Consider the following 24981-nt stretch of genomic DNA (forward strand, 5'->3'; position numbering starts at 1 on the left):
CAATTTGAGTAACAGAATAAGTACTATTGGATTATAACCCCAAATATAAAATAACTACCCATGAGTCCATGGTGATATAAACCAATGATCTGAATAAATAAATAAATGGGGACAAGAGATAAACCTTGCGAGTAGAAAAATACCAAATAATGTATGGAGCTACTGCAAACTCAAGGAGGTGGGGCACAACTTCCTGATCCTTCTTTGTGAGCTGAACATAATGCCATCCTTCCAAAGAGTACAGTATGGAAAGTGGAAGTAAAAGAATAACAGCGGAAGACCTGACAAACACTACCTCAGGCAAGTAATCTTAATATTAGATCTTGCTTAATAACCATGTCTTGACTATAACTTGAGTCCTTGCTTAATAACCATGTCCTGGGGCGCCTGGGTGGCTCAGTTCATTAGGTGTCTGCCTTCGGCTCAGGTCATGATCCCAGGGTCCTGGGATCGAGCCCCGCATTGGGCTCCCTGCTCGGCTGGAAGCCTGCTTCTCCCTCTCCCACTCCCCCTGCTGTGTTCCCTCTCTCGCTGTCTCTCTCTCTGTTAAATAAATAAATAAAATCTTAAAAAAAAAATAACCATGTCTTGACTATGGTTACATTCTAAATGTAGATGTCCTTGCTTAATAACCATGTCTTGACTATAACTTGAGTAGTGTCACTTATGAAATACCCTGATGCCTGAATATAATGTCCTACTCCTAATACTTGTTATGAGGTTGGTGCTTTAAACTGAGTTCTTTTATTACTTAAGTACTTGACATGAGTTTTTGACAGACATTCCTTATACCAAATTCCACATTATGGAACAGGAGGTTTTAGTGTATAATTAGCATTGTGACACTTCATTTAACCAAATATTATTCCTTCTTCCTGTTTTATTAAAAGTCATTTTGCATGATTTCTTTAAAATGCAATGAATGCAACCTAGTCATGTCTGGTTTAACATTTTATAATAAGGCACTGGGGACTATGAGCAATCTGAGAGGGAGGAGGGAGTCATTGATTTAAAATTTATTCTAAGAATAATTCCACACTAATTCAGCACAGATGAGAACTAAGGCTTAAGAAAATTAATTCACTAACATGAGAAAAAGAACCAACTCCCTCAATGGCTTATTACTTAATGCAACAAGTATTTTAGGATTACACATCTCCTGCTCATAATACATTATTTTCAATCTCTTTGGAGATTTATTTCACCCAATCATATATTTCTGTAAGATATTTATGGGGCAAGTCTTATCTTCCATTTTCAAATCAAGCAATAGATAATCTAATGAACTTGTTTAAGGTCATTTCAAAAAGTAGTTGTAATAATAGTACTAACATTTAGAGAATGTTATGAGGCTTAAATGAGTTAATATTCGTAAAGTGCTTAGAACAGTGCCTAGTACTTGACGAGCTTTATATTAATATTTGTTTAATGAATAAATAGGTGAGTGGAAGGTATACACAGGCAGATAAATTCCAGATATAGGTGATGAACTTTCAAGAAACAAAATACGACATCTTCCAGCTTATTATTTAAGGCTTCCAGATCTAGGTGATGAACTTTCAAGAAACAAAATACGACATCTTCTAGCTTATTATTTAAGGCTTCTGTGTAGAGTGATATAAGTGTAATTTAGGAAACACAGTGAATAATCTTCTTTTCCAACTCTTTACTACCGCTTTGTTTCTTCAATAGGCCTTTTTACCATAGGAGGACAGACACTCATTAGTGGCTTCAATCTAAGGAAAAGGGAGGACCTACCTCATCAGTGGGTAGGCTTCTGTTAAAATTCATGCACATTATCTAGAACCAGGCTCAGCAGTTTTCTCTCACTGGCAGTAAGGTACATTTGCTACAGTAGGAACAAATGATGAAGAAATGGACATTCTCATGAGTGAGTAGCAACAAGCCTCAAGTGGTAGGTGAGACCTGACCGACTAGGCCAGCCTCTATAGCACCCTAAATTGGGTGCTTTAGGTAAGGAGGCACCTGGGTAATGGACAAACAGGTCTACCACCTAAGACAAGTTTCAACCACTTCACAATTTTCTGAAAACTGGCCCTGCTCCTAGAAGCCAAGACGATATTGGAAATGTCTCCTGAGGCTAATAATTCTATTATCCATGAGATGAGTAATATTTAGGTCAATGTGAAACTATGCCAAGTATTATTAAAGTGTACCATACTTTCAATGTGACTTGTTCTTATGCATCTAACAGGTATAATTTATCCCATAGATTTTAACAGAATCCTGCAAAATCATAGTGTGCTCTTATCTCATAACATTAATTTTCCACCTCTCCAGAGATGCTTGGAACATATTTGCTATTTTTCTAATTATTTACTACTCAAAATTCATATAGTAATCTCATTTATTTATTTTGATTATTATCTAAAATCATTTTCTTTGTTTTATTGACATTCTTAATTTTAGATTTACATGCATATTTTATTATGTTTTGATGCTTTAACTTCTCTTAAATTGATTCCCAAGAATAATATTGCTGGCTTAAAAACTGTAAGTATTTTAAATTTTATACATTTTTCCAGATTGCTTTCCAAAAGAAGACTAGAAGATTTCACATTTCCACAAGGAAGATATGAGAGCTTCCACTCCCAGAATTCCTACCAGCAATAGGTGATATCACCAATTTTGGGTTTTGCCAATTCTATGAATGTAAAGTGATATTTTATACTTTAAACTTTTTCTGTAACCTTTTCTGAATTTCACAATCTTTTCTTCTTTGTTTTGCTATTTGGATATGCTTTCTATAAACTTTTTTTTTTCAGTAATCTCTACACCCAACTTGGGGCTTGAATTTACAACCCCGAGATTAAGAGCCACATGCTCTACCAAAGGAGCTGGCCAGGCACCCCTTTATAAACTTCTTATTTAAATGCTTTGTATAAAAAAGTTTTATGAATAAAAATGAAGTTTAAAAAAACATCATTTAGCATAATAAAAATATTTGCAGTTGATGTGCAAGTAAAACTTCCTTTTTAGTAAAAAATTAAATTGATGTGTCATTTTTAACCTCATTGGATTAAAAAACATGTTAACATCTATCCCTTAAAGATTGCGAACTAGCACTGGTGATGAAAGTTAAAATAGGAACCATCATTTTGTAGAGAGATTTGGCAGGGAGAACCACAGTTTTATTATTTTCACCATCGGCCAAATAATTAAGTGTTACACTTAGATCTCCAAAATGTAATATAAATGAATATAATAGCAAAGTTGTATTGTATAGCAATTAGCTGAAACAATTCTAAGTATCTATCGAGAAGGACTCTGTAAAAATCCCATGGTATTCCATATAATAAAATACTAAAAAAGAATGAAGCAAAAATTTTCACACACTTTGCAGAAACTAGTGTGCTATCGTGGTTAAAGAATCAGGTTTGGTAGGGCGCCTGGGTGGCTCTGTTGGTTAAACAGCTGCCTTCGGCTAGAGTCATGATCCCAGGGTCCTGGGATCAAGCCCCTCATTGGGCTCCCTGCTTGGCGGGGAGACTGCTTCTCCCTCTCCCTCTGCCTGCCTCTCTGCCTACTTGTGCTTTCTATCTCTCTGTCAAATAAATAAATAAAATCTTAAAAAAAAAAAAAAGACTCAGGTTTGGAGAGACACAGTCGTGGGCCAAATCTCAGCTGTGTCAGCTCTGGGATGCATTGCTCAGTGCCTCGTTTGTGAAACAGAAATACCTACCTTACAGACTAGGAGTGAGAATTCAATGAGCTAATGTAGGTAAAGTGCATATCACAGCACATTTAGTTAATAATCAAAAAAGACAAACTTAAAACTATGGATAGGAAAATCTATTCAAATTTTTAAGCCTATGTTGATATGGCAAAGCTTTATCAGAATATCTGAATATTAATATTTTATCTGTTAAAACATGTGGGATAAGCTATCGTATAAAGAGGCAGGAGGCAAAAGGGTAAGATGCAAGTGTGTGTGTTCATGTGTATGTGTGTGTGTGTGTGTGTGTGTGTGCGCACGCTTGGGCCGTTCTTGGAGAGATGCATGGAAACATGCACAACATTAACTGTATTATCTCTGGGTGGTGGGATTTGGATTTAACTTTTCACATTCCTCTTTTTATTTGCAAACATTTGGTTAAATATTCTACCATAAACATGTAACATCTTAGAAAATGGGACTATTTTCTAAAAATGTAATTAGGATATGCACACTTGCAGCCAAGTAAAGAAATATTATTCTCTAAGAAAAATGACATTTGTCTTTTCACACATTACATATCTTTCATAGTACTATAAAATGTCAATTAACTGTTATACAGAGACAAAAATGTATGGAAAATTAATCTGGATCTTGATCATTTTTAAAATTCAAAATGTCTCTGGTATCACAAAGAGTACCTTAAAAATACTCAATGTATTTGATGAGTAATATACAAAGTAATAGAATTTCTTTCCATAAGACAAGAAATAAAAATCATTCTCAGCATGCAATAATCATGCTGTGTAGCTATGAGTTAGAGATTTCAGGTACCCACAAAATAAGGTCTTGCTGATAAACTTTAATATGCTTTAATAATATGTCCAAAAAATGGACAAATAATGAATAGAAATCCTTGAGCAAACAAACCAGTGGAAATGCAAACACTCATTATTCCTGATATGTTGGCTATCTGGATGAGCCTTCAGATTACCATGGAATGTGCCTGCCTTTCTGGCATTCCCAGCATTCTTACTGTGATGCAAGTACCAATTTCCAACAGAAACAATCTGTTTTATACTACAGCTGTGATTTTGGATTTCCGTGCCATACTTCCATAGAACAACAGGTCAAGTTCTCATTCTGAAAACAACCTCACTTATTAAAATGACAGAGTTTTGATATTGGTGAGGTTTAGTGAGATGGGACTCTTTTTGCATGTCTAATGGGAAATGCTTTTAACCTTTTCAGGTAGAATTTTGACAGCATGAATCATGAGCCTCAAAAAGCACCCTCATTCTTCCTTTCAATAGTTTTAATTTTAGAAATTTGTGCTAAGAAAAGAATTAGAAATGTAGAAGAATTTATATACAAGAATTATTTACAACAGCAAAACAATGGCAACATCATAAATATTGAACAATGTGGAAAAGATTAAGAAAATCATATTAAACAAACATTAAATACATCCACATAACATAATCTTACATAGCCACTGAAATAATGTTTACAAAGATGTTATGGCCTGTGTTTCTAATAAATAGTATCCTAAAAAAGCAAGCTAGAAAATTGTGTAAAATGTATAAAAAACTTATAAAGAAACAAGTCCCAAAATTAACTGTCTTTGTGGGTGGCCTTATAGGTAATATCCTCCATTCTTTATTGTGCTTTTTATGTATTTTGCAATTGGAATAGATCCTAAAGATTATCTAGTCCAAAAATCTTCATCTTCTGTAAAATGAAAGGCTTCTGAAGAAATGAGGTAACTTAGTCACAGTTTCACGTTGCCAATAAACCTAAGGCAGCTTTCCTCTTTTCCCTAGTACCTTCTTGCTGCTCCTTGGGGGCATAGAATTACCATTTGGGATAAATCATATGTCTATGTTTTTACCTCAATCCCACTATCTTCAAGCAAGCCCAACATGTCCAAAGACATTTTAAATGCAGCTGCTTGTTGCTATCAATTTAAATGGGCCACTAGCCTTGACTATAAAGAATTAAGGTAACATGTACCAAGACTTTGCATGCCAACTTATAATTAATGGGTTTAGCATCTATTTGATTTCAGGAGCAGGGCTTCTCACCAATGTGGAAGATTGGCGCAGAGTCCTGGCAAGGCAAATGGGGAATTATTTGGCCACTAACTACTTAAAGAGCAAATAGGCAGAACTTCTTTGTGCTTCTGGAGGAAACACAGAAAAACTGTAATAAAGAAGTATCCAGCACAGTAGTCTCAACACATGGTCCAGGACCAGCACATTAGCATTACCTGGGAATTTCTTATTTCTTAACACACCTCCCCATTGTTACTGACTGGGTCAGATCTACTAGGAAAAGGGTTCAGCAATCTGTGACTTAACAAGTCTTCCAGATAATTCCAATACATAGTAAGTTTGAGAATCATGGGCCCAGCAAATAGTAGGTACTATGCTTGTGCTTTGCCAAAACTATGCCCTTTAAACAACCATCCAGAGAGGGATTCCCTTTACCTTCTGATAAGTACAAAACACAGAGCTCGCTATTAGGGAAGCAGGGCACCTCAAGCATCATCTCTGCCCTTTATACCCCTTAATCACTTGTTTGGTCACCCTGATAATGAGGTGGAATGCTAAACAAGATTTTTTAAATTCTAAAAGTTCCCTGTTCTAAATAGACCATTTTGTTGCACAGATGATGAGATTCTCATATGACTTTTATATTTTTCCTTAGAGAAAGAGCTGAAAAGAATTATTATTATTACAAGACTACTATTAACTTCTTGGTGGAATTCTTTCCTTGAAAGCAGAGACATCACCGGCTTGACCAACTCTGAAACAAGGTTACAGAGAATTCGTCACTAAGGGCAAAGAGTATGTGAGTTTCGTTTTTCAGTTGGTTTTGCTCAGACACAGCCTGGAGCACGTTTCATTTTGCTCTACCATACAGCTATAACCTATCACACTGAGTAGTTTTTCCCTAGTTTTCTAAGAAGCAAATGGTGCTTGAATATGCGAAGGAAAGATTCAGTTATTTTCTTAGTATATCTGCAGGTTTATTTTTTCAACTGCTTATTCATTTAATTGTGTGCCTACGAGGTATATGCAAGACATTGTTTTATGCAGAGTAAATAGATAAATAAAACATCCCTTGCTTTACAAGAAGTTTATAATATAGAAGGGGAGATGAGATGAACACAACAAAAAAATATAAAAATATATAACACAAAACATACTCTAGGCCTCAGAGATGTGTGAATCATGTGTGATGAGGTCTCAGATAACTTGTTTACCATTTCTACTTTGAGGGAAATTCATGGGTAAACTTACAAATTAATTTAGATTTTAAGAAATGGCAGACAGGAAGGAATCCTCAGAGCCAAAAACCTCAGTAGCAATGCAAATCACAAAGCTTTGAAATGTGATCAGGCAAAGGTGAGTAGACCAATAGCAGGGAGCCCACACATTACTATCACTTAGGAGCCCTGTAAAAAAAGAGTGATGTCCAGGTTCATTCTCCTCCTCTGATATAATTTTCAGAAGCGGGGCCTGGGCATAGACTTTTGTTAAGATCCCTGAATCATTCGGGTGTGAAGCCAAGCCTGAGAATCATGCTACAGCCGGCATGGGAAACTTTGAATGCCGCGCCAAGAAATACCTCTTCTGATTGGGAGGAAATGAGATGTCACTGGAGACTTCTGCATAGGGAAGTGATGTAAGCAGAGCCATGTTTGTGTAACATTAAACTAGCAGTCGTGGTGGGGGTGTACTGTCAAAAGCAGAGACCAGCACCTGGCCGAGTATTTAATTGCCACTGTGATAGCATGAGAAGCACAAAATGTGGAGCCATGGCCCAGATGCCTAATGTGTGCTGCAGCTGAAGGAGAGGGAGAACCAGAAGATGAGCTTTAGCACATGAGGGGCTGAGGGAACGCAGTACTCGCAAGAGAAACCTGCCGGCAGAACCACAGACGTTACTGGGGTGGAAGATGACAAGTGTAGTTTGCTACATGTTGAGACAGTGGGACACACAAATCCAAAACATCTATCAGGTACTTGAAAATCAAGACTCTCTAAAAACTCTGCCTACAGAAGACAGATTAAGATTCAACATTATGCAGAGGTTATATCTACAGAGGAGATTTTTTTAGTGAGATATAATTGCATATAACATTATATTAGATGCAGGTGCACTACTTAATGATTCAATATATGCATATATTGTAAAATGACCACCACAGTAAGTCTAGTTAACATTCATCATCACACAGTTACAAATTTGTGTGTGTGTGTGTGTGTGTGTGTGTGGAGAACTTTTACCATTTACTCTCTTAGCAACTTCAAACATAAAATAGTGTTATTAACTATAGTCACCATGCTGTACATGGCATCCCTAGAACTTATTTTTTTTTTAAAGAATTTATTTAGGGGCGCCTGGGTGGCTCAGTTGTTAAGCGTCTGCCTTCAGCTCAGGTCATGATCTCAGGGTTCTGGGATTGAGCCCTGCATCGGGCTCCCCGCTCAGCGGAAAGCCTGCTTCTCCCTCTCCCACTCCCTCTGCTTGTGTTCCCTCTCTCGCTGTGTCTCTCTCTGTCAAATAAATAAAATCTTTTAAAAAAAGAATTTATTTATTTATTTGAGAGAGAGAGCACACAAGTGGGGGGAGGGGCAGAGGGAGAGGGAGAAGCTGGCTCCCTGCTGAGCAAGGAGCCCGACGCAGGACTCTATCCCAGGACCCTGAGATCATGACCCGTGCCGAAGACACAGACACTTAACCAACTGAGCCACCCAGGCGCCCCCCAGAACTTATTTCTAACTGGGAGTGGGTACCTTGTGGCCACCTTCAACCATTTTGCCTAGTCCCCTCTCCCCCTTCTGGCTGCCACCAATTTGTTCTCCAGAGGAGATTATTGAACCTGCAGAGTAGAAAAATATCTTGAGGAAATATCAAGATAGGGGAAAAAAAGAAGACTGCAGATAAATGTCTTGGAGAATGTCCATATTTGGAGGAAGATCATAGAGAAGAAGGGTCAGAAGGGTTGGAGAAGCAGGAGAGGGCAGCATTAAGGAAGTTAAGGGAGAAAAGAGTTTGTAAGAAAATTCTAGCCCCAGTGGGACCTAGACATTGCTAGGACAGGTGTTTATTCCACTGATTCACACATTTTACCAAGTTTGGGAATCACTGCTAAGTAAGATTAAGGAAATTGAGAAATTGCCTCGCATTAAAGCTTAATTTCAGTTTTTAAAAAATTTTTACATAACTTTTGGAAGAACACTGATATTCTACTCAGGCTCAAATCTGCTCTCATACCAAAACTAATACAATCATAAATACAGTGACTATGTTTTGTAACAAAAAGGAGTTTCTTGGTAAATTCTGAAAAAAAAATTATTTTAAGGGGGGGGAGTCAGATTATTGAGGCTTAATCAGAGAGAGATTACTTTTTCTTGAGTCTTGGTTTCCCAAACTGTAGTCTAGACATCCACAAAGAGATGCTGTTAGGAAGAAGCAACTTTAGCTAAAAGGAAGATGAAAAATCATAGAGAATATCCAAAGGGAAATATTAATGAATAATGATTAACTAATTAGTTAATTAATTCTCCAGGGGAAAAGTCAAGTCTCAAAGGGAAGTGATTGGGGAGGTTTACAATAATTATAAAATGGAGAGTAGAAAGCAAAAGTGGTAAAAAATGAAGAGGCAGTCTCAAAAATGTGGTTAGATGCTCCCAAACTCCTCCCAAATTGAGGGAAACGTTTAAAATATTTCAAGCATCTAAATCTGATAATACAACTAGTATAGTAAACACACCATATCTGGAGTCCCCAAACTCCCTGTAGTCAATCCACACACTCTGTCATCACTTGAAAAGTTCCATATGAAACAGTTTGTTTTTCTTTCCTGGAGTCTTTCCTTAATCTAAATATAATATGAATATTATTTATTTTTACAAATTAAATCTGTCATTCGAAGCATAGTTTAGTCTATGGCAAAACCAAACAAAATGTCTAATTTCTGAAAGAAAAAAAAGTCTTTAACTCTAAAGAAATATGAAAAGAACAATGACATGAAATAAATTACAGTTGACCCTTGAACAATGCAGGGGTGAGGGGATACCAACTCCTGTAGAGTAGAAAATCTGTATAAAATTTTCAACTCCCCCAAAACTTAACTACTCATTACCTACTGTTGACCGAAAGCCTTACCAATAACACGAATAGTCAACTAACACATATTTTGTATGTTCCAAGTATTATATGCTGTATTGTTATAATAATGCAAGCTGGAGAAAAGAAATATTATTAAGAAAGTCATAAGGAAGAGCAAATACATTTATAGGACTGTTCTGTAAGAAATCCGTGTATAAGTGGACCCACATGGTTCAAATCTGTGTTGTTTAAAGGCCAACTGTACTTATAAAAATTAATTTGAGATGAAAACAACATAGAACATCAACCAAAGTTCTCAAATTTACCTGTGCTTTAGAATCACCTGGAGATTTTAAACTCTAGATCCATTAAATCAGAACATCTGGACCTAGAAACTAGGAAGCAGGAGTTTAAAGCTCTTCAGAGGATTTCCATGGACAGCCAAGTTTGAGAACCACTGATCTAAAAAGATCAGAGGGAATCCATGTTACCTGGAGTCTGAAATGAAATATTTTAACCGACCACTGAATTTGGCTATTAATTTTGTAACTGAGTCAAAACTAGGTGACATGTAGTTTTTGTTGTTCTACAAAAGCAACCATATGTATCTGCCAAGGGAAAAAAACCCGCAAGATTTTTTCCCTTCACACTAAGCCAAACAATAGTATAATATGTTATTTGTAATATGGTTAAATAGAAAAAGATTAATGCTGTAACTTAAAAAAAAAATAAAAGTAGCAGAAAGGGCATTTAAAGAAAGAGTTCAGAGAAAGTATCTTCAAAGCTATATTAAACATTTCCCAGCTTTGGAAAACTTAAATACCCAATCTGGTTTCTATGAAACTTAAAAAGATCAAACGATTAGAAGGAAGCTAGGCTTGAATGAGTAATGCTGGGGATTTCAGTAAACATCTGGTTACCATTTTCAATGGTAAGAACTAACCCACTTAAGGAAGCAGTTTAGTTTCTTTGGAGTAAAAATGAGACACTGGCTTTTTGTTCTCTTTGCACAGTGGAGGGTAAAGGAAACATCAGAATGGGGAGGTCACTTGAAGCTCAACTTTTATAAATAAGAAAGCTTTTTTCAAAAACTAAAGTAAATTGAACTCGGGTCTCTGTAGTATAAACAACTCAACTGAGTTAAGGTTAAATAAACATTCCTTGAGCCCTAGTGTGCCAATTAAAGAACAAATTCTGTTTGGTCGTAAATATATCAGTAATTCTATAAGCATGGAGGAAAATAACAATAAACCTGAACACACAATTACCGCCTGTCATACTACAATAAAATAGAATGGGTGCAGACCAGTAAGTTTCTTTGATTCAACTTCCTTTTTTTTTCTCCCCAGTTTGATTAACTAAAGGCACAGAAGCACTTCTGATATCACCCAAAAGCTATTCCTTGCATAATAAAAAACGTATGTCAAAGGCGTTCTTGGTGAAATACTGACAAGGCAAAACACACTGTGCCTTTTAAATGTGACCTTTACTCTTTCGTCTTCCTGCTAAGTAATCATAGAGCATATTAAACTCAGGGAAGCAGCAGGGGTGCTGGTGTGAGGCTGTAGACAGGAAGGAAAGAGAAGAAGAGGAGTTCATTAGGCTGTTTTAAAGGATCAGTAGAAGCATCTGCTATCAACATGCACTACTAGCCAAAGGGGAATCACCCTGGATTTTGCCTCCAGACCAATGCTTCTCCACTCCTTTGCTCACCATTCCTCTCTTCCGCCCTTGGACGTGAGACTAAAAAGACTAAAGAAAAGGAATCCTTAGAATGATGAGGTTTAAAACCTTGTCTTACTTTCCCTCATTCTGTGCATACAAATGTTATAGTGCCGACCTGAAAAAGACTTGGGTGGTGATTTTACTCATTCTCCTGAGTTATAAAGTCGGGAGCACCCCTGACTTGATGCCATGCCAACAACACCTCCTAGGTTCTGAGATGGGCAGTTCCACTGCTGGGTAACTCTGATAAAATGTTCATCCTTAAATTGGTCCTGGTTATGCCTTCTAGGGTTACTACAAATAAATCTTGTACCCAAGTGTCCCGTTAAACAGTGGGGGCACAAAAATATTGGTCCAACTACTTCCAGGGCCTCCCAGAAACACTGTTTGCAATTGGAACCATCCATTTTCTTGTGCCTGCTGCAGAGCTGGTTTCAGCTGCAACTGCAGAAATAAGCCCTCTTCAAGTATACGTAAATAATTCTCACCCAGTGATAAAATATACTATGTGTCAGAGTCTCTTAGACCATATATTACTTAGACTCTACCCTGGGAGCAAGTTAAAAACTTTTGGAAAATATTTATTCTCTCTTAGGCCCCTACTCCATTCTATGAACTAAAACAATGATTTACTAAATAGGACCTGGATGATTTGAAAGAGAATAATTTGATGGTGATTCTATCTTTTTCTGTAGAGAAGGTGCATGTTATAAAATCCCTGGGTCATATGATACATTTTTCCAAAGCAAGGGACAGGAAGAACATAGAGATGAATATTTTACACTGTGCTAAGCAAAGAAGTAAAGAGCGTACTGTAAAGGACACAAATGGGACCTAAATCACAAGATGGGTGCTTGACCCTAAATGCTTTCTATGTCCACAAGCCACAAAAGCTATATGCTTACTTTCACGTGTCCTTTATTGGACAGCATTTTGTTAGGTAATGCTATGTGTTTCATTGTTTTATGGGATATTAAACCCTCAGTGAATCAGTCATCACCGCTAGGCAGATAACTCACAAATTCTCATCTCCTGCCCTGGCCTCTCTGTTTTCTTCAGTTTTTGGTAAATGCATTCAGATGAAAAGCTCAAGGCACCTGAGACTAAATATGCCTAGAACTAAACTCATCCATCCTCCTCCAAAATCAACAGACAGTAACATTGGTAAATGTGACAGAGGAGTCTTAAAAGCAAAAGAAGAAAAGAACTCTGAAAAATGGACACAAGCATTAAAAGCCCCAACAGGTAATATCAGCCCTATATACTACCATAGTTGTAGTTGAATTACCTTTATATAAGAACAGATCTGAGCATAGGTAGAATATCAGTGTACCTATAAAGTTACATAAAAATGGAAGGCTTATCAATTAAGTTTCAATGTGAATTCTCTGAGGTACTTCACTATTTAAGGGGCTCAAATATTGGGGCACCTGGGTGGCTCAGTCATTAAGTGTCTGCCTTCGGCTCAGGTTATGATCCAGGGTCCTGGGATCGAGCGAGCCCCACGTCGCGCTCCCTGCTCCACGGGAAGCCTGCTTCTCCCTCTCCCACTCCCCCTGTTTGTGTTCCCTCTCTTGCTGTCTCTCTGTCAAATTAAAAAAAAGGGGGGGGCTCAAATATTGGTACACTATGTTATCTTCATTTATTCAGTTGTATTCAATAAATATTTATTGTGTGCCTCTAGGTGGAGGGCATGGTTTTAAGTGATAAGACGAACAGACATGGTCCCTGACCTCAAGGAACTTATAGATTTTTTTCTTAATGAGGGGTCTTTCCCAAGGGAATGGTCCAGGAGACTATGTGTTGGAATTTCAGGAGGGTTTAAAACCCAGGCCTTTCAATGGGAACATGTAGGTTGATAAAGAGGGCCTTGAAATCACCTATCAAGTTCATTTATTACAAAATATCTATTAGCAGCACCCCTATGTTCTTCATATAGAACCCATTTTAAGTGTACCTCCCCAGAAAGGAATCTCCATAATCTCCTCTCTGGAATTAGTTCTTGACAGAAGTAATGATATTATCTCCCATTCCTGGAGTGCCCATAATGTGGCATTCATAGAACAATCCAAAACAATCAATTCCCAGAGAAAACTAGGGCTTTGAGAGGTTAAGTAACTTGTCGAAGGTTATATAACCATTAAAGGTAACACTAGAACTCAACCCAGGTTTGATCTTACTCCAAACTTAATTCTTTTTAATTACCACAGTCTACTACCTCCCCAAGAAAGCAATTACTGTGGTTAAGCTCTTCTTACTTATGGGTAATTTAAATCTCAACTTCCTTATAGGTTCTTCTTGAATACAAATAAACTAAAGAAAAAAAACCCTGAAATATGCTTTCCATCACAAGAGTTAAGCTTGATCTGTAGTAGTTGCTTCTTTTCCATACAAACCCCAGAAACAGCTTTTGGCAAGTAGCCATTATAAATAAACCTTCAAAATTAAACTAAATTTCAAATTGTACATGGATGTGTTGGACATTTTCGAAAGTGAAAGTGAATGTAAATAAAAATATAGGAGGATAGAAAACTATTAAATTATAAGCAGGGAAGGAAATAGGTTTTTTCTTCTCTAATATATTTTCCACAACATTAAGTAGTGATCTGTATCTCTCGCTCTATTAACTATATCTTTTAATAGTGCTTCCCAAGAACACAGCTGGATAAATTACAGTGTCCTTATTAGGGAGGGAAAAAACCATGAAGCAACATTATTTAAAATGGCATTCTCCAGAACACAATGTATCAAGTTTAATATCAATACAAATATCGATAAATGCTATCACCATATTAACTCTAGCCCTTCCTAGAAATGCCTTTGTCATACCATGCTGTAATGTTATACTCTCAGCTCCTGTTGGAAGGTTGCTGTATGAACTAAGATATGACATCCACTTCATCTGCCTCCTGACCCATTACATAACTTAGGTTTGTTTTCTTAATAATCCCTTCAAGAAACGTGTTTTAAATATACTACTTGGGCATGTGGGTGGTTAGGGGTAGGAACTTCATGTTCCCTTCTTTCTGAGAGTAAAATTTCCATTCTTTTCCTTGTTGCTCTCGGTATTTGCAGGCTCAAGCCAAAATTAAGCTTCAATTATGGTAACTAAGAGGAACATCCTGACTGAGCCCTAACTTTCTATTTCCATTTTAGTAATGTTATTATTATATGTTTTATTGTAAACCATCAAATCCTTTTTGAATGAGGTTTGGTATAAGTTACAAAACTAAACTATCTCAGTCCTAGAGTTTAACCATCAGCTTGGGATGGGATCAGATGACACAGTATTAATCTAGCGACATGGGTCAGCAAACTTTTTCTGTTAAGGGACCAATAAATGTTTAGTCCATAAGAGCCATACCATTTCTGTTACAACTACTCAATTCAGCTGTGGCAAAACAAAGCAGCCAAAGACAGTATGGAAACAAATGTGTGGCTACATTCCAATAAAACTTTGTTGACAAAAACAGGCCACATTTGGCCAGCGGGCCATCGTTTGCCAAACCGTGGCGAGAAAATCGATATGGTCTTCCACTTTTTGTGTTTCTTCAAAAAAACATTCCATGTAAAACCCCCACGTTACAAAAACAAGAGCAATTTGAAACCATAAGAATGACCAATTCTGTAGCGAGTTGGCATTTGTTTTTCACAGGGACTATATAATACATTTAATTTAGAAGTGCAAGGTGTATTCAGAAGTGAAGAGAAAACTGATAAATATGCACTACTCTTCAAGTATACAGAAATAACTCTGATCCAATGATACAACCTACTGAGACAGGGTCTCACGGACGACATACTACTTGAATGTTACCATGGGAATAGGTTAAGATCTTTCGGAAAACATCTGCTTTCTTTTAGGCTACTATACTATTCCATGGACTAAATCACTGATTACTAAGTAGTGAAGGGCAATGATTGGTGGGTGCTTCTCTCTTTTCCTTTAGAGAATTATATGTTCTTACAAATGCAGGGACATAAGATATATTTTTCCAAAGCAGGAGACTGAAGGACGATAAAGTATATGTCTTACGTGCTGCTAAGTTTTATAGGCCTACATCTGTAAAGACAATTGTCCTCTTACTGTTTTCAAAATCAGCCTAAAGATTAAATGCTTGTAAATACCTATACGGTTAATACTTAAGTAGTACAATGGCATTATAGCAAGCAGACTTTTGTATTGTTTTATTCCCAGGATTAAGTCTAGAGATTGCTATGTCTTGAACCAGCAGTATATCCCTTAGGATAGTGTGCCCCAGTGGGATATATATCAGAATCATATGTGTCTGTTTTTAACATATAAACTTCTGGGCCTCACTCCCAGACTATTGAATCAAAAAATAGTGGCTGGGCTTTACGTCGTCTCCTCCCAGAACTCTGATGGGGTGGACAAAGTGACTAAATTCTCACCACATACTATCATGAAGCAATATCATTATTGCCTTCAACAGATAAGAGAACCAGAGCTCAAAGAACCTAACTTGCCTAAAGTTGCATACCCGCAGCCCTACTGTCTTTCGGGATAGAGTCACAGACTTCTGTTATATCACTAGAATGGAATTAACCAGGGAAAAAAACCATAATGCCCACATTCTAACTTAGAACTTGAGACTGTTTACTTTTCCTTTCAAGGAATGTTTACTAAATAAGTAGTAGGAAAGCTTAATAAAATATAAAGCCCAAATGTTATTCTACAAAAACAGATTATCCTTAATAATAGTGGAATGTTGCCTGGCTATGACCCTTTTATTTTTTCGATTTTTATCCATTTCTGGCCTTAAAAGTTTAAAAAAGAAAAAAAAAAGTAGCTCCAGGCTGGAAAGAGGCCGCCAGTGCTTCAAACGATGGCATAGAAAGAGGTCAGCAGAACTGATTGGGGTCAGATCAGAAGAGGAGAGAAAAGCAGGTAAAATGGATAGGTAGAATAGGAAAATATTATTTTGTATTTATTTTCCTCCAACCAAGCATGTATTTTATAAATGTCTCAAATCTGCTCCTGGGCACTTAGTAACATCTGTGTTAGTACCTATTTTTTTTTTTTTTAATGTAGTAGCTTCAAATTTCAGTTTAGCAGAGAGCAGAAGCTGCAACAGCAAAGTTAAAGACAGGAGGGGTAGGTCTCCCGATCATTCTGAATTGCTTCCATTTCCCCCAAGATGCTCACCATGGAGAAATTAAGTTTAAATGCGCAAATATAGCATCATACTTTCTGCTGCCGTACATATGGTAAAGTAAGCATGAGGTGAATATGGGAAACAAAAGAAAAACGAATTTGACAAGAATCAAACCTTTAGAAAATATTTTTATAGTGAGTGCTCAATGCAAACACAATTTAGAGATTAAATCTGTGGCCATGGAAAATAAACTGCAATAAAAAAGTGATTTTTTTCCTACATGTTAGAAAATCAAGGAAATGTTAGATTATGGTCACAGAACTTTTTTATTTCAGGTATTTGAGGTTACCCTCACAGTGAAAACTATAAAATTGGATGAAAAACCAAAAGTCAATTTTGCATACTCATGAAATTGCTACCCTTCTTGAGGCCTTATCCAGGAATAATATCTTATTAGACGGAGTCGAAGAAACCAAGAAAGAATGAGGAAGTGGATGTTTTACAAGCTGAGGGAATATGGGGTAAGTGAGCCAAATCAGCATTTACACTGACAAAGTCTGGTGACACCCATCTCGTTATCTTATGCTGGGCCCAGCAGCTGCTTTGGCTGCCAGAGTTTATTGCCTTCGGGCTGTCTTTGCACTCTTCTTGATATTTGGAAGATGCAAAGTCATCCTCCGCGTAAAACTGACCCAAGGACATTAAGGGAGAGATCAGACGTAGTCCTTCTGAATTGCAACTGGAGAGAATTGAAGATTGGAACTGAACTGAAGTTGAAATGCACGGAGAACCCACCTTGTGCCCCTGCACAGTCAGGAGCAGCTTCAGGGAGGCAGAAGAACACAGCAGTTTTGGACCCAGCGGTGTGTCATCACGGCCGGAGCTGTGCACGCCTGCAGGTGCACAGCTCCCAGCATGCAGGTGGTGGGTACAAAATCACCTACTGCAGGGATGGGCTAAGATGCTTTATGGGATGAGAGGGAGACTCAACATTTTATATCTTTCCTTAACACGGATAAATGGTTTTTCTGACAATACCATTTATGGATGCTCCAGAACTCTCAATTGGTCCTTCTTAATAGAGCCAAGCACAATGCAGTTTCTAAAATTCATTTTCAGCCCTCTTTGATATTCCAGAGCTTTCACCTGCCCTTTGGTTTTTCTCATTTGCTTCCAGAAGCCCAGCGCTCTAGATTACCATAGGACTCCTAGGGGACAGGGCCCAGCAAATGGTGTTCCTGAAGACCAGTCCTCATGGCTCATACTCGGCAGGTTTTTAGAACCTTTGTTTTCATCGAAGTGTATCTTTTTGGGCCCTATCCTCCAACAGCTTTGCTAGCTTAGCAGCTTGCACCTTCACAGCCAGTGCGGCGAAAGGTGAACATGGTGAAGGGGAATGGTAGCTAACTGTTCCCCTCACCTCATTCATTCAGTGGCATCAGCTAGTTCTTGAAAGAGCAAGATGGAGTGTATCTGCTCGGGAAATGTTAGCTGTTATTGCTACTGCCCTTTCTGACCCTCATCATCTCCTCAACTTTCTTTTCAAATACCTTGTTTAAAAACTTGTCTTTTATTTCTCACTTCAAATGACAGAAATAAAAGTACCTGACTAGTAATAGTTTGTGTGATAAATATCCATACTTCTTTCGCATTTTAGAGCCAATCTGTGAATCACATTTAAGCTGGCTTCTCGAAACAATTTCCAGCACATTCTACTTGCAGTCAGATGAAGTGGCAATTTTCTTAAAATATGGAGCAGTTTGGTGCTGGGCAGAACATGTATTCAGGCTCATAAACATAAACATTTTTTATGTAGCATTTAAATATGAACTATGCAACTCCAAAATGCTACAAAAATATAAACAAAATAATTTCAGGAATAAAGAAATATAGCTAAAGAAAAATTGAGAGGAAGCCAAAAAGAAAAAAAAAAAAAGGAGCCAAGTTTTCTTTGATGCAAGAAAGTTGATCATGGGTAAAAATTTGTTTTTATAAATTTCTTTAGGGAAAGAATGTAGCACACTCTAGAAAGTGTTTCACATTACATATCAAGCAACTTGGGTATTTACTTCTTATTCTGACCTTTTTCTAGCAGCCCCAGCCCAAGGCCAGCACCGAGCCTTTCTTCAGCGATGACAACCATATAGCGATGCTGAGTGAGAATGTGCTGGTGGAGCTGAAGCTCTGTTTTGCTGAAGGAAGGAGGCCTGTAGAGTATGGCCCTTCTGTCATGGCTGCCAAAGTGTGTCTCTATTGATTTCTCCATCTAAAGAAAACAAAACAAAACAAAACAAAAACAAGAAAGAAAGGAGACATAAAAATTCAAGAGGAGGAAGTAGCACACTGTCCTTGAAGGACATCATTAATGCAAATCAAGGGCCATTCAAAAAGTTATCCTGTCAGTTTTTCTCTGGAAATGAAAGACAGACTCTCTGAAAGGCTGGCAAGGACAAAGGCGACCTCATATGCAAGAACTGAAGGTGAACTGAATTTTTCTCACTATTACAGAGATGAAAATTTTAGGCCATTAAAATATAGAGGTCCTAGAGGAATACTATCACATAGAAATACAGAGCTCAACTCTAGCTGAAAATATAAATTAATACCAATGCCTTTCATCTGCATTGTGCTTGTATAAAATATTTGCAGATGCATTATCTTCTAACAGTGCTTTTTAGGTAAACACAAGAGAGGAAACCGACTCAGAAAGGATGGATTTTGTGCTAGCAGGACATGTTCAGGAATGGGGAGAGCTGAGAAGCAAGCTCCAAGCTCTTTGGAGATACATAATGCTGCTCAATCATGATGCAGCAAAATTGGAATACACCTCAGTGTGGCAGGGTGGCTCCCTGTCCGCGAAGAAGAGTATCATAATTTCAGGTTCTTCCTTCCATAGTTTATTGCTCCTCCAAATAAATTCTTTCTCACACCGATGTTTGAAATTCCACTAACAAAAGGAATTTTCCAATTGACAAGTAGAAAGAATGCTGATATTTGAGTTCATTATACAGTATAATAGCCGACATTGGGTATTTTCCTGAAAACTTGAGATTAAACCTTAATAAAGCAGACATTTTTTTGTTACCAAGAGTGATGAGATCGGATGGGGGTTAGAGCAAAAACTGGGAGGCCAAAGAGAGGAGACAAAGGAGTTGGGGGAGGATGATGAGGGAAAAGAGATAAAAAAACGAAACTGGGAATCCAAATAATTTACAGGGGTACCTCTGAATCAAACCGTCCACTTTATAGATCTAAAATATATGGACCATGTCTTTTCACTACTTAAATTTCTTCATTACTTCCCATTACTGATAGAATCTATTCCAAATCTTCATCAAAGAACACAAGGCCATTCAAACTTAAACCCTGTCTTTCTTCTCTGGTCATACCACAATCTTAATTATTCCCATTCCTGATCCCACCCTGTTCTTTCATACACATCCCCCTGTGCCTTCTACCTAAAATTCCTTCTTCTCTCTCTCCGTTCGTCCATCTGACTAGCTCCAAATCAAACATCACCTCTTTTGGAAAGTTTTCATTGAAATACACCCTTCCATTAGCACTTATGAAAGGAAGTGTGCATCTCTCCCTGATGTGAGCTCCTTAACAGGCAGTACACATGTACGCATAGTACATCTTTAATAAATGAAGATATCTACAAAATTAATGAGCCACAGTGCTCTATCAAGATCTTTGAAGATATGGGTGGAAAGAAAGAAGAAACAGATTTCGATTATAAACCCTCTGAGGTCAGGAACCATATCCTAGTTTTCATTGCATACAAATTATTGCCATCTGTAAATGAATAGACAAAGCAGAGTGCCATGCAGGAGAACACAAACTCTGGAGATACTGCTGGCTTTGAATCCTCTGGTTCCACCAGCACTCTTTGTGTGACCTTGGACAATACCTTCCTCCTACGGGTGCAGTGAGGACTAAAGAGTTACTATCTGTGAATGGCTTAGAACTGTGCCTGGTATATGGGAAATACTACATATGTGGGTTTTTTTTTTTTAAGATTTTATTTATTTGAGAGAGAGAGGGAAAACACAGAGGGAGTGGGAGAGGGAGAAGCAGACTCCCTGCAGAGCAGAAAGCCTCACGTGGGGCTCGATCCCAGGACCCTGAGATCATGACCTGAGCCGAAGGCAGATGCCTAACTGACTGAGCCACCCAGGCGCCCCTATATATGGGTTTTTTAAAGATTTATTTATTTACTTGAGAGAGAGACAGAGTGCACACGTAAATGGGGAGAGGGGCAGAAGGCGAGAATCTCAAGCAGACTCCCCACCAAGCAGGGAGCCCAATTCGAGGTGCGATCTCAGGACCCTGAGATTATGACCTCAGCCAAAACCAAGAGTTAGACACTTAGCTGACTGAGTCACCCAGGCACCCCTATATATGTGTTTTTTAAATAATAATATAAAGAGCAAAGAGTCAGAAAACTCTTTCTGAGTCTAAGCTCTGCCTGGCACATGGTAACATAGGCGTTTAACATGTGTGTGATGGATTTAATAGAAAGGAATAGAACACTAGCTAATCATACCTCCCCTGTGTGGCACTTTGGGCAAGCATGATTAATTAGATATTTTCCCTTGTTAAAGGATACTGTGTTTTATTGATAATGAAATGATTGATTGATTGATTGTTAAGGAAACTTTTTAAACTCAAAAATTTAATTGCAGACTGGGACATGATTTCCCAGCCAATATCATCGTTTGTCACAGTAAACTTATAAGAAAGAGTCTGTGAAGTCAAAAACAGGTTGAGCCTCTGTACACAGGACTTAGAGGGACTAGCAGCCTACAGGAGGCCAAAATAAACAAACATGCATCTAGGTGCAAGGGAAGACAGATGCTTCCAAATATATCAGTGTCACTCAGGCGAAATGCACAGTGCCAGAATTCCCTTCTCACATTCTTTTCTTTCGTAATCACAGGATGCTCCTCTCTATTACAGCTGGCTCAAGTAGAGCAGTGATTTCACATGAGGACAGTGTATTTTCAAACTTTACGTTATTATTATTTTGAAAGACACATCCCTCCTCCCCCCAACCCTCCCCCCCACCAGCCAGTAGCTCTTACCAGTGTATCTTACATAGAGCATATTGTAAATAAAGTAAAATTACTGGCCATATTTTCTAATGACCTTTACAACATAGACTGACGTTTTAACTTGCATCTCAGACTACAGGAATAATGGGAAGTGAGCTTGTCGGTCAAATTATGTTGTATTATCCTGTAATACAAACTGCTCCTGTCCTTGTCATATTTATAACACACTGTATCAGCAAATGGCCCAAGACCAAGGGGAAAGAACACTTTTAACTGGTCCAACAACAGGTGCACACACTGCATATGTGAAATAAAATCTACGTGAATAATTATGTCAACCGCACCAATAAATGTGGGATTATCAAATGCTAGAAGCAGCACTTTGGGAAATGAGAGCTCTTGATTACTCCTACAATTCTAAAGATATATTTTTAGTGGAAGAATTTAACCTGGCCATCACTACAACAACTTAACTTGAGACTCACAGCCCTGAAGAGAAGCCCTTAGGAAAGAATGAGTGTTACTGGATGTTAACATTCTGAACTCCCAAGTCACTTCTCTCTCTCCCTTCTTCTAGAAAGAGCTGAAAAATTGTCCCTCAGAAATCACTTTGCAGACTATATGAAAGTTATTTTAATTTTTAAAAAGATTTATTGATTTATTTGAGGGGGGGAAGGGGCAGAGCGAGAGGGAGAAAGAGTCTTTTTTTTTTTTTTTAAAGATTTTATTTATTTATTTGAGAGAGAGAATGAGAGAGAGCACATGAGAAGGGGGAGGGTCAGAGGGAGAAGCAGACTCCCTGCCGAGCAGGGAGCCTGATGCGGGACTCGATCCAGGGACTCCAGGATCATGACCTGAGCCGAAGGCAGTCGCTTAACCAACTGAGCCACCCAGGCACCCGAGGGAGAAAGAGTCTTAAGCAGACTCCATGCTCGTCATGGAGCCCGACATGGGGCTCGATCTCTTGACCTGGAGATCATGACCCTGAGATCACAACCTGAGCAGAAATAAAGAGTAGGACACTTAACTGACTTTACCACCCAGGTGCCCCTATGAAAGTTATTTTAAAACTGAACACTTTTGGGGAGCCTGGGTGGCACAGTCAGTTAAGCATTCGACTTTTGATTTCAGCTCAGGTCATGATCTCAGGGTTGTGATCTCTGGGTCATGAGATGGAGCCCCACATCGGGGCTCCGTGCACATCTGGGAGTCTGTTTAAGATTCTCTCGCTGTCCCTCCCCTTCTCCCCTCCACCCCGCATTTGCACTCTCACACTCTCTCTCTCAAATAAATAAATCTTAAAAAGCTGAACACTTACTATTTTTATTGGAAAGACTTCAAAATCTGAAACTTTTATACCACATTAGATAAAGCAAAAGACAGAATGTTGTAATAAACAACCTGAAGTGTTAGATGCAGCAATGTGGACGAAGAACAGAGGAAGACCAGGGATCCGAAATCTGGATTTGAATTCTGACTCTGCCACTTTCTTGCTTCATCCATGGGGGAGAGTTGTTTTATCTCTCTACATCAGAGTTTTCTCATATGTATAGCTGAAGTAACAAATTCTACCTCATGAAGTTGTATGGGGAATTAAATTAGTTTGCTATATGAAAGTGTCCAACAAAGTGTTCCATCAATAAATGATATCAATTATTAATAAAATTGAATAATAATATATTGTAACTCTGATTTTCCATTAAAAATTCTATAAGCATTAGGGGGCGCCTGAGTGGTGCAATCAGTTCAGCATCTGACTCTTGGTTTCAGCTCAGGCCCTGACCTCAGGGTTTTAAGATCGAGCCCTGCGTTGGGCTCCATGCTCAGCATGGAGTCTTCCTGGGACTCTCTCTCCCTCACCCTCTGCCCCTCCTCCCTGCACTCTCTCTCTCTAAATAAATATTAAAAAAAAAAAAAAAGAATTCTATAAGCTTTACAATTACTACAGTTTGGCCTCTGTCATAAAAAGCATTTCTGCAATAAACTATATGTTTCCATATATCTTGATACATGTTTTTCTCTAGATGACTCATCACCTTTTTTTTAAAGATTTTATTTATTTATTTGAGAGAGAGGGAGAGAGCACACGAGGAGGGGGGTGGGGCAGAGGGAGAGGGAGAAGCAGACTCCCCACTTGAGCAGGGAGCTTGACACAGGACTCAATTCCAGGACCCTGGGATCATGACCTGAGCCGAAGGCAGATGCTTAACCAACTGAGCCACCCAGGCACCCAACTCATCAACTTTTAATGCAAACATATAATTTATATTATGTTTATTGTCTGTCTCCCCACACCGTAAAAGGGGGTAAATGAAACCATATATTTTGTCTATTTTGTTCACTTTTCTTTCCCCAACCTAAGACTACTACTGGGCACTAAGGGGCACATAATATATAGTCTTTGAATGGAGGAATACAAACATCTTTTTTTCAACATGTGTAAGTCTTGGTTATAAATAGAAAGTGGTGAACATTTGTATTAAGAAACTTATTTCAGCAGAATTTCAAATAGTAGCAAGAATGACAAAAATAAGATTAAATGTTTGAGCAAAGTAATGAATTTGCAGTAGAAAAATCAAATAAAGAGCTATATTATAAAATTTTATTTCTCAGTTACTTACAGTATTAAAAAATCTTCAACCAAGACTTACCACAAAAGCAGGAACTATAGCTCTTTAAAATATAGTAAGGATGAAAAATAAAACTTGGATTTTTTTTCACATGACAGAGAAATGTTTTCTAGATTTATTAAAGTAGCCATGTATTTATGACACATTTTGATGCTCAAATACAAATCATATTTGTATTTGACCCATATGTGACCTTGGATGTGTGTTATATATAACTAAAAGTCAAATTGCCTTGCTGGTCTAGATCTTTGACATTTTAGAAATATTGTTGAGTCTATCATAGTGAATTATGTTTTAATTTTTCCATTATAAGAATAAAATAGGATTTTTTTTTTTTACCCAACGGTGAAATCTGTACTTACTTTAGAGAATTCAAGAAATAACATGGAGTTTTCTCAGATGCATATGCTACACATTTTCCACTTAAAATTTTTTTGTAATTACAGGACAGTTTAGGAACCACAGCCTCATGACAACGTTCCTCACCCAAATGAATCTTTAGTTAACCTCTGCCTTTATCTCACAACTGATTAAACTGGATCTCAAGCCCATCATGGAAGGAACACATACTTCTCAGACCTACTCCATGACGATGAGCACCTTCTGATTGCACTCCCAAACTGCACCTTGGGGCTACTGTAACCCATGAACAACCA

General features: G+C 37.9%; 1 protein-coding gene across 6 annotated transcripts in view; it reads right to left on the reverse strand.

Annotated features, from left to right (window-relative positions):
• Positions 1-24981, reverse strand: part of CPED1 (cadherin like and PC-esterase domain containing 1) — a 254947-nt gene that overhangs the window by 208533 nt on the left and 21433 nt on the right. For 4 of the 6 annotated variants that reach the window (XR_014139160.1, XM_081800193.1, XM_081800190.1 and 1 more), the window contains exon 2: positions 18724-18907. The exons of the other annotated variants lie outside the window; for them this stretch is intronic. Coding sequence is in view for 3 of the 4 variants with exons in the window: in XM_081800193.1 (XP_081656319.1) it covers positions 18724-18907 (184 nt within the window). In the remaining variant the exon portion in view is untranslated. The remainder of the gene's footprint in view (positions 1-18723; positions 18908-24981) is intronic. 6 annotated transcript variants of the gene reach the window in all.

Source organism: Leptonychotes weddellii, chromosome 12, assembly GCF_054177405.1.
Source record: "Leptonychotes weddellii isolate Sample4059 chromosome 12, ASM5417740v2, whole genome shotgun sequence".
In the NCBI taxonomy this organism is placed as follows: domain Eukaryota; kingdom Metazoa; phylum Chordata; class Mammalia; order Carnivora; family Phocidae; genus Leptonychotes; species Leptonychotes weddellii.